The sequence below is a fragment of the Canis lupus genome, chromosome 37 (genome assembly GCF_003254725.2).
Source record: "Canis lupus dingo isolate Sandy chromosome 37, ASM325472v2, whole genome shotgun sequence".
NCBI classification, from domain to species: Eukaryota; Metazoa; Chordata; class Mammalia; order Carnivora; family Canidae; genus Canis; species Canis lupus.
In genome coordinates this window covers 5,970,729-5,984,590 of record NC_064279.1, presented here as the reverse complement: position 1 = coordinate 5,984,590, position 13,862 = coordinate 5,970,729, and the positions used below count along the sequence as shown (strand labels likewise).

General features: G+C 38.2%; 1 protein-coding gene and 1 long non-coding RNA gene across 2 annotated transcripts in view; one reads left to right on the top strand and one right to left on the bottom strand.

The window, feature by feature from the left end:
- DNAH7 (dynein axonemal heavy chain 7) overlaps window positions 1-13,862 on the top strand; it is a 241,874-nt gene that overhangs the window by 115,193 nt on the left and 112,819 nt on the right. Inside the window, 5 exon segments of the mRNA XM_025442048.3 lie at window positions 1,064-1,288; window positions 2,809-3,006; window positions 9,466-9,621; window positions 10,477-10,645; window positions 12,564-12,690. Coding sequence (XP_025297833.3) covers window positions 1,064-1,288; window positions 2,809-3,006; window positions 9,466-9,621; window positions 10,477-10,645; window positions 12,564-12,690 — 875 coding nt within the window.
- LOC112656669 (uncharacterized) overlaps window positions 1-13,862 on the bottom strand; it is a 136,437-nt gene that overhangs the window by 46,550 nt on the left and 76,025 nt on the right. The window lies entirely within an intron of this gene.

Here is a 13,862-nt window from a genome sequence, read left to right as displayed (position 1 = left end):
CAATGAACCTTGAATATTCCTTAATAAAAATTATGTATTGCTACTGGTAGCATTTCTAATGTGATCAATGTGTTGCTCTTATTGCTTATATTCTATTCAATAAATTGATTTTTAATTTAGTTTTAGTTTCCAGAGAAAAACAGCCTATGAGTAATCTAGGAAGTAGGCAAACAGTGTTGAGGTTGAGTCCAAAACTTTTATGAACATAGTTAAGGTTATGTTCATTTTGGCATTAAAAAGGGGATTTGAGGGGCACCTGGGTGGCTCAGTCAGTTAAGTGTCAGATTTTGATTTCTTTTTTTTTTTTTTTTTTTTTCTTTTTTTCAGATTTTGATTTCGACTCAGGTCGTGATCTTAGAATCATGGAATCAAGCCCCTCATCAGGCTCCACTCTCAGCCAGGAGTCTGCTTGAGACTCTCTCCCCATGCCCTTCCCCTCCCAATCTCTCTCCCTCTCTTCCAAATAAATAAAAGGAGGATTTGATTTTAAAACAAGGAAATTAAAAAAATAAAAATAAAAACAAGGAAATAAGTGTTCTCATTCAGTGGTGGGTCTCGTCATCTGCTTTATTTTCCTGCGTAAGCCTGGTAAATTTGCAGAATGGCAGTTTTAGTTATGCAATCAATGCTCAGATAGTTATTATAAAAGGTGGATAAACAAATATGAATTTGTTCTACTTTTAAGAAAACAGTATCAAAATTTAAATTTAAAAGGCATGTGTATTGTGGGTTGATTCTTCCTTATTAAACCTTGTCTTAATACAAAGTCATCTCAATATGCTTTTTTTAATATCGGGGTCCTGCCATCTACTTAAAATACCACGTGGCTTACCAGGTTTCACAAAGGCGAAAGTTACACTTTGCATTGTATTATCTTTTCTGATAGCATGATTTTAGAAGACATGCAATTTGATTTTTAAAAATCTGATTATTATAAAATCCTGAGATAACCTACTGTTATTAAATTTCTTTCAAAGGTATTAATCCAGCTGATTTGATTCAAGCTCAAAAATACATTAAAATTACTCTTTAACGCACTCATCTTCTCATCTCTCCAACACAGGGCATTTTCCTGTTTTCATTGATCTGGTCCATCGGAGCTTCCTGTAAAGATGATGATCGGTTGAAATTTGATATGATTCTTCGAGAACTAATGGAAGGCCCAATTTCAGAAAAAACTCAAAATAAATTTAAATTACTGAGTGGCATGGAACAAACGTCTTCAAAAGCACTAACTGTCCCATTTCCTGAGAAAAAAACAATATATGATTATCAATTTGTCACTGAGGTAAGAACTCTGAAGCAAGATCTACAACCGCCAACCAGTCAGAATTTCCCTTGGCAACACGCAGCACATAATGGCCCTGGGGCCACCTTGTCACCACTGTTTAAGAGTCAGCGTGGAGTAGTAGAAGGAGGTGCTCGGCTTTGAAGTCAGACACTTCTGGGTTTGAGTCCTCGTAAAGCTGCTTTTCCACAGTCATTTCTATTTGTTTCCCAACATCTCAGTGAAGTAGGAAAGGTAGTAGTATTTTGTAAATCTTCCCATTAAATAAATTAGGGCTCAGAGATAGTATCAAAAAATCTCTAAATGAGTGTCCACTCCAGATTTTCCATTCTTAATTTTTCCTTTGCTATATGGTGGCAAAGGATGCATGTTAGAAAAGATTATCAAGAATATGCGAAGGACATTGTTTCTTTATTAGTTCTAGAAAGTTGCAGAAATTTCTTTGCAATACAATTTTTAAATTTGATGTGAATCCTCCCTCCTCCTCAAAAAAAAAAAAAAAAAAAAACCAACTGTACCCCTGCATAGCACTGTGACAGAGGATAAATGATGAAGTCACTGGGCTGCCCTCAGCAAATTCTTAACATCTTCAGAAGAATGTCATGTGACACTCAATGCCTAAAGGGTGACCTGGGCACATTGGGAAACAGTAGGTGCATCAACGAAGCTGGAGTATGGGACATATGAAGGAAGGAGGGTCTGAATTCTGATGTTTTGGATGACCGGGAGCTTAAAATTTGATTCTGTAAGAATGAAGAGACCAGTGATGTTTTCCTAAGGCAGGAGAGTTAACATGATACTTTTGAATTTTTTTTCTAAACACTGCATAGCAAATACAAATTTTAGTTAATAAGCTAATTGGATACAAAGATATGGTATAATGTTAATTTCTAAATAAAAAAAAATAATGTTAATTTCTAATAATCTCACAGCAGTAAGAAATCTTGTCCATTCTAGGTATCTGTTCCACAACATTGTGACTATAGTTAATACTACTGAACCATATGCTTAAAAAAATGGTTGAAGGTAAATTTTAGGGTTTTTTTTAAACCACAATTTTAAAAAGCCTCTCACCTGAAATGATAAACTGATGTTATAAACACATTATAAAAGTATTTAGCAACATGCAGCTGATGTTCTAGGGGAAAAAATTCTATATTGGTTGACACCAATAAAATTCTTTACTCTTTAATGCATTGATTAATCCAGTTTTGTCAGTGCCATTAAAGAATCTGGAATTTGCCCAAAATATTTGATCTTTGGGTTAATGTCATCAGTGGTTTCAGGGCATTAAAAATTCAGGGCATTGTCATTTCATTTTGATTCATATAAAAGCCTAGTTTCTCCTCAGTTTAACATAGAATTTAACTTTTGAACTCAGGGATAAAGGATAAAAACAAATGTATAAGCATCAGTGGGTTTTTTGGTCTGACCGTTGGTCTTTTCTACAATGGCATAGTAGTACAGAACTTTTAAAAGTATTTTATAACATTCACTATTTGGCTGTTTATTATAAACAGGGAATAGGAAAATGGGAACCATGGGTAAAGAAATTGGCAGAAGTTCCTCCAATTCCTAAGGACGTGATGTTTAATGAAATCATTGTACCAACTCTGGACACGGTTCGGTGCTCTGCACTAATGGAACTGTTGACCACCCATCAGAAGCCTTCCATATTTGTAGGACCAACAGGAACCGGAAAGAGTGTTTATATTACTGTAAGTATTATAGAAATCTACATGTTGAAATGTGCATAATATTCCTAAGAATGCTATTTTTCAAACCACCTGAAATAGGCTTCATATTTTTTGAATATTAAAATATTTTGATGTTGTAGCCACAGAGAATTTTTGAGTAACTGCCTATTTATTTTAGAAATTGACTAAAGATATGATGTGGGTTTATATCACTAGATTGTACCTTTTTAAAGGTGTTTTAATAAAACAGCTCATTCAGGACGAAGAATTTCATATCCCTTGAAAGGAAGGGGTATTTGATTAATTACACTTGATATTTAATTTTCAAAATTATTTAATATATGGAGGATTACTCTGTAAAAATAAAACTGATTTTCTTTCACTTCTGGAATCTACCCATTGTGTGTTTGGTGAGAAAATGCTAACTGCTATAACAGATCATGCCCCAAATCTCAGTAGCTTTACATAGTGTGGGTTCCCTTGTGTTGAGAGGGTCATATTGAACAAAGATCAGTTCTTGCCTCTAGTTTCTGACTTCTGAAGGCAGAAAGCTGGCTGGAGCTAACTGTAAGTAGCACCTGCAGCTTTGGTGTGACAAGTAAGTGCAAGTTTTCCCAGGGCCAGCTGGACAAAGTGGAAGATAAGTGGACTTCAGCCTTCTTGGGACTCCATTCTAGAGGACTCCCCCAGCAGTGTGGGAGCCCCATTAGTTCCCTAATAGCAGAGAATTATACAGTATGGGTGTCCCTTTGGAGTTGCTAAAGATATTGCAGATCTGCTCCCCTCAGAGAGGAAGCAATTGGAAGTTTTTCCATGACAGCAGGCAAGACCGCATTAGCCAAGAGAGAACCACAGTGGTGCCAGTAAGGTAGGACTTTTTGCCCCTCTTCCTCTCATTCTGCCTCCCAGCCAGCTGCGGGGTGGGAAGAAGATAGGGAAAGCAGGTAGGGGAGTCCAAAGGAGCCACCAGTGGTCCCTCTGCCATTGCAGCTTCTCAGTCAACATGCATTCACCTACTTTATGGCAGGACTGCTTCAGGGAATATCCAAGAGCAGGGGCTAGGAGAAGTTTAAACAGATTTTATTATTATTTTTTCTTTTATTTTTATTTATTTATTTTTAAACAGATTTTAAATCAAGGTGTTGGTTTGACCAGGTTAGAAAATGATCTTTCTGGAAGGAAGACTTAGGATGGTGGAGTAGTAGGGGGAACCTGGGCTTGCCTTGTCCCTCAAACACAGCTAGATGAACATCAAATCATGATGAACAACTAGGAAATTGATCTGAGGATTTAAGAAAACAATCTGCACAATTAGAGGGAGAGAATGTGGCTGATGCAAAGTTTGGAGCCGTGAATTGGGGGAGAGAAAACTGCGGTGCCACAGAGGGGAAGGGGCCCTTTTTGTGGAGAGAAGTCAGGGAGAGAGGAAGAAAGTGGGAGAGAAAGCAGCATGTAGGGTTAGCTCAAGATCCCGAGTTGCACTGGGAGAGAAAGAATGTTCTTCTTCCTGGAGTACATTTGGAAGAGGGAATTGCCTCTCCAAGGACAAAAGGCTTGCCAGGCACCATTGAGTAGTGGCCATTCAACAACCGGGGACCGAGGCACAGGACAGATAACCTGGTTGCAGCTTTTCCTGGTGCTTCATCATAGACTCCATGCACCATCATGGCCATTTGACTGCTTTTCTGGGACAGAATGGTGCTGAGCTCAGCCCTCTCTCCCTTGGAGGAGAGCGAGTCCATGCTTTGCCACGTCCTTTAAGATTTGGAATTTTGAATCCCAGTCATGCACCAGAGATCAAATACAGGAGAACTAAGGTGGAGGGCATGCTGATGGCCAGGCACAGACAGTTTGAGGGTGAGGATCTGATGAGGGCCTGGGACACAGGAGGGGAGATTATTTGCTTTTCTGTGAGTGCCTCCTGAATAGTGCTGGTGGGAGGTTAGCTCCCTGGGGAGGAAAAGGTAGCGTGGTGCCACTTCCATACACATCCCAACCCCCTGCCCCACCTCGCCAGTATAGTTGGACTTCAGAGAGAAACATAGCACCTAGAGTGGAAGCTGGAGTCACATACACCAAACCCCACCCCATTGCGTCCCTATAAGGGTAGGTCTGGCTGTAAGTCAGCATAAAAGGCCTCCCCCTCAGAAGAACAACGGAGGCCCCTTCCCCCCACAATATACCAAATCTACTGATCTTTGAGTGCTCCGAAGCATCATCAGTTCTAGTGGAAATAGGACCAGGCTTTCTTCTTTTTTCTATTTTTAATCTTTTTAAACTTTCTGAATAATCTTTTTGTTTTCTTTTTCTTTTGGAGTCAAGCTTATAGTTTTTTTGCTCATTTCTTTGTTTCCTTTTCTCATTTTTTGAATCAGGCTTATCTCTTCTTTTTTTCTTTTAAGTTTTCTTTTTTCCATTAGAATCAGGTTTCTAGTCTTTTGTTAGTCTGTGTAGGTGTTTTTTGTTCCTTTTTCCTTTTCTCTTTTTTGGATGAGGGTTTTTTTTTTTTCCCCTAGGAAATCAAAGCACACCTAATTAAAGGTCCAAACACTCCCCGTTGCAAGTAAGGAGGAACTCTGCAGAGGACTGACCTCTGGGAAAGGGCAGCCAAAACACAGCAGCAGGGCGCACACAGCACACACCAGAAACACTTCCTGAAGCACCAGGCCCTGGACAGTGTGTGACTCCTGCTTAATACAGTATTACGGTCAGAACACACAGAAGACACAAGCCTAGACACAAGGACAAGATGATGGACTTCTCTCCCTAAGAAAGACCAAGAAGAAATCACAGCCAGGGATTTGCTCAAAACAGATATCAGCAATACAACGGAACAAGAATTTAAAACCACAGTCATAGGAACACTGGCTGGGCTTGAAAGAAGCATAGAAGACACCAGAGAAACGCTGGCTGCAGAGATAAGACCTAAAAACTAGTCAGGCTGAAATATAAAATTGCTGTAACTGAGACGCAGAACTGACTGGATGTAATCACAGTCACAGGATTGAGGATGGAAGGATGGAGGATAGAAGGAACAGAGGAATGACTAGGTGATACAGAAGATAAAATTATGGAAAACAATGAAGCTGAAAAGAATAGGGAAAGAGAACTATCAGATCATGAGTATAGCCTTAGGGAACTCGCTGATTCCAGAAAGCACAACAACATCTATCTCACAGGAGTCCCTGAGAAAGGAGAACAGGGAAAAGAGGGCAGAAGGTTTGTTTGAGCAAATTATCACTGAGAACTTCCCTAATCTGGGGAAGGAAGCAGGCATTCAAGTCGAAGAGGCACAGAGAACTCCCTGCAAAATCAACAAGGACCGGTCAACACCAAGACATAGCACAGTGAAACTTGCCAAATACAAAGATTGAGAGAGCATTCTTTTATCTTAACCTACAAAGGTAGATACATAAGGTGAGCAGCAGATCTGTCCACAGTAACTTGACAGGACATAGAGAGTGGTATGAAATATTTAACATGCTAAGAAGAAAAATATGCAGCCAAGAATACTTTATCCAGCAAGGTTGTCATCCAGAGTAGAAGGAAAAATAGAGTTTTCAAGACAAGCTAAGACTAAAGGAGCTCATGAACACTAAACCAGGTCTTCAAGAAATATTAAAGAGGGGACACCTGGGTGGCTCAGCAGTTGAGTGTCTGCCTTTGGCTTGGGACATGATCCCAGAGTCCTGGGATCAAGTCCTGTGTCAGGCTTCCTGCATGGAGCCTCCTTCTCCCTCTCCCTCTCTGCGCCTCTCTCTCTCTCTGTGTGTCTCTCGTGAATAATAAATAAATGAAAAATCTTTATTAAAAAAAGAAATATTAAAAAAAAAGAAATATTAAAAAGGACCCTGTGAGTGGGAAAGAGAGACAGAAAGCAACAAATACGGGGATCCCTGGGTGGCGCAGTGGTTTAGTGCCTGCCTTTGGCCCAGGGCGCGATCCTGGAGACCCAGGATCGAATCCCACGTCGGGCTCCCAGTGCATGGAGCCTGCTTCTCCCTCTGCCTGTGTCTCTACCTCTCTCTCTCTCTCTCTGTGTGACTATTATAAATAAATAAAAATTAAAAAAAAGCAACAAATACTATAAAGGAACAATCTACAGGAACAGTTACTTTACAGGTAATACAATGGCACTAAATTATATTTGTGAATAATTACTCTGAATGTAAATGGACTTAATGCTCCAATAAAAAGACATAAGGTATCAGAATAGATTAAAAAAAACTCATTGATATGCTGCTTTGAAATGGTTGATTTTAGACCCAAAGACTTAGACTTTCACTCTAGAGGGAAAGTGAGAAGATGGGGGTGCCTGGGTGGCTCAATTGGTTAAGTATCTGCCTTTGGCTCAGGTCATGATCCCAGGGTCCTGGGATGGAGCCCCTTGTCTGGCTCCCTGCTCAGCAAGGAGCTTGCTTCTTTCTTTCTCTCTCTCTACTCCCTTACTCCTGCTCACTCATTCACTTTCTCTCTACCTCAAATAAGATCTTTCAAAAAAAAATGAATGTGAGGGGATGGAGAACCATTTATCATGTTAATGGTCATCAGAAGAAAACTGGAGGAGCCATACTTAGACAAACTAGATTTTAAACCAAAGACTAATAAGAGATGAAGAAGGGCACTATAGAATAATAAAGGAGTCTGTCCAACAAAATTGAACAATTGTTAATATTCATGTCCCCAACTCAGGAGCACCCAAATATATAAATCAATTAATAACAAACATAAGGAAATTCATAATGCAATAGTAATAGAGGACTTTAACATTCCACTAACAGCAATGGACAGATCATCTAAGCAGATCAATAAGGAAACAAGGGCTTTGAATGACACACTGGACCAGGTGGACTTAACAGATATAGTTAGAACACTTCATTCTAGTATATGTGCTGCCGAAGCGAGCACTAGAACACTTCATTCTAAAGCAGAAGAATACATATTCTTTCCAAGTGCACATGGAACATTCTCCAGGATAGATCACATCCTAGATTACAAATCAGGCTTTGAGTAGTACAAAAATATTGAGATCATACCATGCATATTTTCCAACCACAATGCTATGAAACTTGAAGTCAATCACAAGGAAAAATTTGGAAAGATGATAAATACATAGAGGTTAAAGAACATCTTACTAAAGAATGAATAAGTTAACCAGGGAATTAAAGAAGAGCTAAAAAAAAAAAAAAATCATGGAAACAGAGAGTATCCAGAGTCTATATAGAGAACTCATCAAAATCAACACCCAAAAAATAAATAATCCAGTTAAGAAATGGGCAGAAGACATGCACAAACAATTCCCCAAAGAAGACAAATGGCCAACAGACACACGAAAAAAAGATGCTCAAGATCATTAATCATCAGTGAAATAAAAATCAAAATGAAAAACCAACAGTCCAAACCTTTGGGATGCAGCAAAGGCAGTCATAAGCAGAGAGGAAGGCAAACCGTAGAACCTTAAGAGTCACTTAGACTCTTAACTCTAGACAACAAACTGGAGGGGAAGTAAGGGGAACGGGCTAAACAGGTGAGGGATGCTAGAGAGGGCACCTGTGATGAGCACCAGGTACTATATGTAAGTGACGAATCATTAAATTCCTGAAACCAATACTACACTATGTTAACTAATTTGAATTTAAATTTTTAAAAATACAGAAAAAAGAAAGATTTTTCTGAAAGTATACAGAAAGCTAAGGGATTTACCCAAGGTATCATCAAGAGTCAAGGAATGGATACTTGACATGGGGAAAGGCAGTGGTTGGAGAAAAATAAAGCCTTTTGTCATTTGTATCCTCAACCCAAATTCAACCCAGGCATTAAAACGACCCAGGTTAAAAAAACAAAAAACAAACAAACAAAAAAACAAAACAAAACAGAAACAAAACAAAACTTTTTTGCAAAATGGGGAGCATACTTTGCATTTAATTTTGTCATCTTTTTCTACCTAACATACGGTAATTGTTTTCCTATTTCATTATTCTTTTACAAGATGTTTTGTAAAACACATCTTCATTAATAATCCTTATAATTGCACTTGCTTTCCAAAGAAATGCATTTGGAAAATATACATATTTGCTTCCAAACTGAAAGTCAGATAACTTGGTATTTAAGTGGAAAGATAAACTATAACAAAACGAACATTGATATGGAAAGAGACAGGGGACAATTTGAATTCTTGCCCCACCCCTGAGACCTGAAGCAAGTTTCTTGAAAGCCTCTGGGTCCCCATGACCTCATGCTGAGAAGGCACGTGTACCCTGCACGGTGGCTTTGGAAATCAGAGAAGCCGTATGCACTGGTCCTCGACAAACACGGATGTGCCACCAGTATGGTAACTGTGTTGATTCCATCTCTCGTTTCACATTGTTATGACGCTCTAAATTCAAGTGTCAATAGTGATGTTAGCGTTTATTTTGAAATGTCAGGACATAGTTCCAACTATGGCTCATTTATTATTTCCTGTTATATTCTGTTTTACAGAATTTTCTTTTAAATCAACTCAATAAAGATATCTACAAGCCTCTGCTAATTAACTTCTCAGCACAGACTACAGCAGCTCAAACTCAGAATATTATCATGTCAAAATTGGACAAAAGAAGAAAGGGAGTCTTCGGTCCTCCTTTGGGCAAGAGAATGGTAATTGGTCTCTGTTTCTATACGTATGGTACAGCCCTGGTCCTCTTCATGTGCCCTGCGAAAGTCAGAACAACCAGATATACTAGGACTTCATAGCTTTTTGTACACACACAAAAAAATCACACATTTTTAAAAAAAATTTTATTTTTAAGGAATCTTTGCACCCAACATGGGGCCCAAACGAACTTATAGCCCCAAAATGAAGAGTAGCATGCTCTACTGAGTGAGCTAGCCAGGCCCCCTTTAGTCACAAATTTTGATTAAGTTTTCCCATAAGTGTCTTCACATTTGCATGTGCATTAGACAACTTGACATTAAAAACAAGCAATTGCCCTTTGAATTAAAAAATAGAATATTCATCTGGGAAATTAGCTACCTTTCTCATTCTCTGATTAACATTTTTATTCAGCAGTCTTGCTGCTTAGTCCTCTAGGCCTTTAAACAACCCAACTATCAATTGACGTCCCTTGTGTTCCTCTGCCACAAACAGCCTTCTGAACCTCACTGTCACCACTTGGAAGTTATAATCATTTTAACATCCTACCTTTCTCATTTACTTCAATGTATTAAAATTGTATAAGGAAAAAGAGGAGGCATATTGATGAGCAAATTGTGCAAGAGGATTAATAAATCCTCAACTCTTTTAATCTATAATGGTTGTCACAAGACTTTCCCTATTCCTTAGAAGCACGGATGCTAGGGGATATTATTCTTGATTTGAAAAAAAACCATCATGTCTCTCATATGAATTCTATAAGAAGATAATCTCATTCTTTGCCTCAACACTGTTTACACAACAGGACAATATATCAAGGGGTTAAGTATTTCTAATATTGTTTCTCTTTTTATTCTCAGGTTGTCTTTGTAGATGATGTCAATATGCCCGCTCGTGAAGTATATGGGGCTCAGCCTCCCATTGAGTTGCTTAGACAATGGTTAGATCACTGGAATTGGTATGACCTAAAGGATTGTTCTATGATTAAACTAGTGGACATTCAAATCATGTGTGCCATGGGACCCCCAGGTACATTTTCTGAATTTGTGATCACTAAGATTGAGAATTACTCTCAATCTACGTATCTGTATCTGGAGAAATGCCTGGAGATAGAGAGAAATCCAGCTGGACAATTTGAGTTAGAGTTTCTCGTGTGTATGTTTTCTCTGTGTATACCTTGGGGCCTCTGGGAAGATACTACAATGGTCAACACTACAACGTGGATTGCCTTACTTAGGGCCATTCTCCCACCAATGCTTCCAAATCCCTTTTCTCCCACCTTCTGCGACTTTGCACTTCTTTCTCTGTATCTAAGGACCCAGATCCCCCTGGGGCAGCTCATTTCCTTCTTTTTTATTCCTTAATTCTTCTACTGTATGAAATCTCCTTTTCTACCCCAATCAAGTCCCATTCTAGAGAGTCTTTGGATTTAATCAGGCTGTTAAGAGAAATTTAAAGTATCAAATAGCCAAAAGAATTAATCTTCAAAGATTCTTTACATTTCTCATGGGAATTTGATAAACTCGAAGAAATCTATACGGGAGAAATTTTTTTTTATGATGGGGCGTCAAAAGTGGCTTGATTCAACTAACTGGACATCTTTAACTCTTTTTCCTGAACTCAAGCTGGTATTCCAGTCTTTAAAAATTCCTTTTCTCCATATATCATTTCTTCAGAGAGTCTCTTCTGACCCCCTGACCTTTTTTGACTTGTAACCCAGTCAGGTTGCTCTGAGTCAGTAATTCCTCTAAGTGCACTTCCTGGGCCACTTCAAATGCGTTTTTTCTTTCCAAGTTTTTATTTAAATTCTAGTTAACATACGGTGTAGTATTACTTTCATGTGTAGGATTTAGCGATTTATCACATATATAAAACACTCAGTGCTCATCACAACAGGTGCCCTGTTTAATATCCATTGCCTATTTAATCCATCTCCCGCCACCTCCCTCCTGCCACCCTCAGTTTGTTCTCTATAGTTATGAGTCTGTTGTATGGTTTGCCTCTCTTTTCTCTTCTAAAAAAAATGAGATTTGTCTATATACTTAAAGATAATAACACCAATAATTTTTTAAATGATGTTACATTTTAAATCAGTTATTAAAGCCTCATATTGAAGGGCACTTGGGTAGCTCGGTCAGTTGTGTTCAACTCTTGATTTTGACTCAGTTGATGATCTCAGATCTTGAGACTGAGGCCCTTGTCAGGCTCCACACTTAGCGTGGAGTCTGCTTGAGATTCTCTCTCCCTCTGTCTCTGACCCTCCTTCCATTCATGCATATTCTCTCTCTCTCAAAATAATTACTTTTTTTAAAAAAATGCCTTATCTTTGAAAATGTAATCATTATTTTGTGAGAGTGAGATAATCCACAAATCTTTAAAAATGCAAGCATGCAGTGAAGTGGCCACATGAACCACATGGACTAGTCTTTAGGAAATTCATTTTAGGATGTGGGTGAAGAATTAGCCTAAATGCTAAGATTGTGTTGAATTTCAGCCATGTGGGAAGGACTCTTAAGTTTGATCAGTCAGGTTTGCCAAAATTGTATGTAATATTACTATTTTTTAATGTATCTTAATATTATATTATGAGGACGTTTACTATTTACTGCTTTAGGCTATATGAGTTACAGAGAAGGTGACCAATGGCTTTCCATCTGATCTGATTTCCTTTGGTAAATTGACCTGACCCAAGAACTCAATCAGACAATTCAATTAGAAAAAGAGTGTGTTAAAAAAAAAAGAAAGAAAGAAAGAAAAAGAAAAACAGTGTGTTGAATTTGAGGGGAAAGCTGCTTTTAGGTCAGGGTTACCCAAACAATTACTCCTACTTTCTCTGTGTGCTATGAATTTGTCCATCTTTCAATTTGTTTTATGCTGTAAAATATCAGAGAAAATATTCTAGTGGGTAGCAGTAACATTGTTAAGAGTTACTCTTTTTAATATTTAGGTGGTGGTCGAAATCCAGTGACTCCCCGATATATGAGACATTTTAATATTATAACAATCAATGAGTTTAGTGATAAATCCATGTTTACAATCTTCTCCAGAATTTTAACCTGGCATTTAAAAATCTGGTAAGTAATGTAAAGTGTGTTTCTTTTTTTCATTTAGAGGGTATAGAGTATTTTGGAAACCTATCAATACAAGTAGTACCCCTCACTATTCCCTGAAAACATCCCTAGATAAAGAAAAAGATAACAGGTAACATCACTGCCCTCTGCTGCTCTCATCTCCAAGTATGGGACCATATCACAAAGGGGCCAGAGTATCTTTCTTTCTTTTTTTTTTTTTGTCTGATGTCTTGAATTTTAGCCCCAAAATCCATACCAATTTTGCACTCTGCTGTATAATATGTCCACAGTAGAATTATTAATGCTCTGAATTTTTACCATGTAGTGCAATTAATGCTGGAAAGATTTATTCCAGGTTTTTCCTGTGACTTTCATACCCTGTAGTAGAACTCTTGAGTTCTCCAAGGAGATTCATGTCTAAGTTTGAGTGTAGCCTTGGGGCCTGTGCCCTGGGGAAACGTTGCTGCCTGGCTCTGGACGTTCAGTGCTTCTCCACAAGATGTGCAGAGGTCAGGGAGCCAAGTGGAGCTGAGCAGTGCAGGTCTCAGCTCCCTGATGTCCATTCTCAGGAAAATTGTCATTCGTTGCCTTACCTGGTGATGATGAAGGGGGACCACGGCACCTTGTTGAGCGGGAAGTTAGAGTCAGTTTTTCCAAATGGATCTCTGTTCTACATGTTCTTTCCCACCTAATTGTGCCCTTTGCGCTTCTTCTTTTTTTTTTTTTTTTAAATCCTGACTCCTTGTTTATTTCACTTAAAAAAAAAACTCTCCTTTTTCTTTTTTCTTCTGTATTTTTATTTGCTTCCTTTTTTTCTCCAAAAATACTCATTTCACTAGTGTTCTTCAGCGATTCCTTTTATATGCAATTGAGAATGCTAAGGGGTGAAAGTGAATAGGACACACTTGTTTAGTGGATGCTGGATTTGAATTATATGGTCAGGGTTCCTCGGCTGGCTCTTCTGTTCACTTATTTAAGTAGTTCTAAGTCTGTTACATTAGTCTTGCCTTCCCATGGAGTCTCTTTGAACATAAAACAATGAATGGAAAGCAGTTTTGAATTAAAATTGTATCATTATTATATGAAATGTTAATTTTATAAATTAAATCATTTGATCAGAATAACTTTCACACTAGGTATGCTAAATATCATCTGTGTATTGTATTTCCTAACAT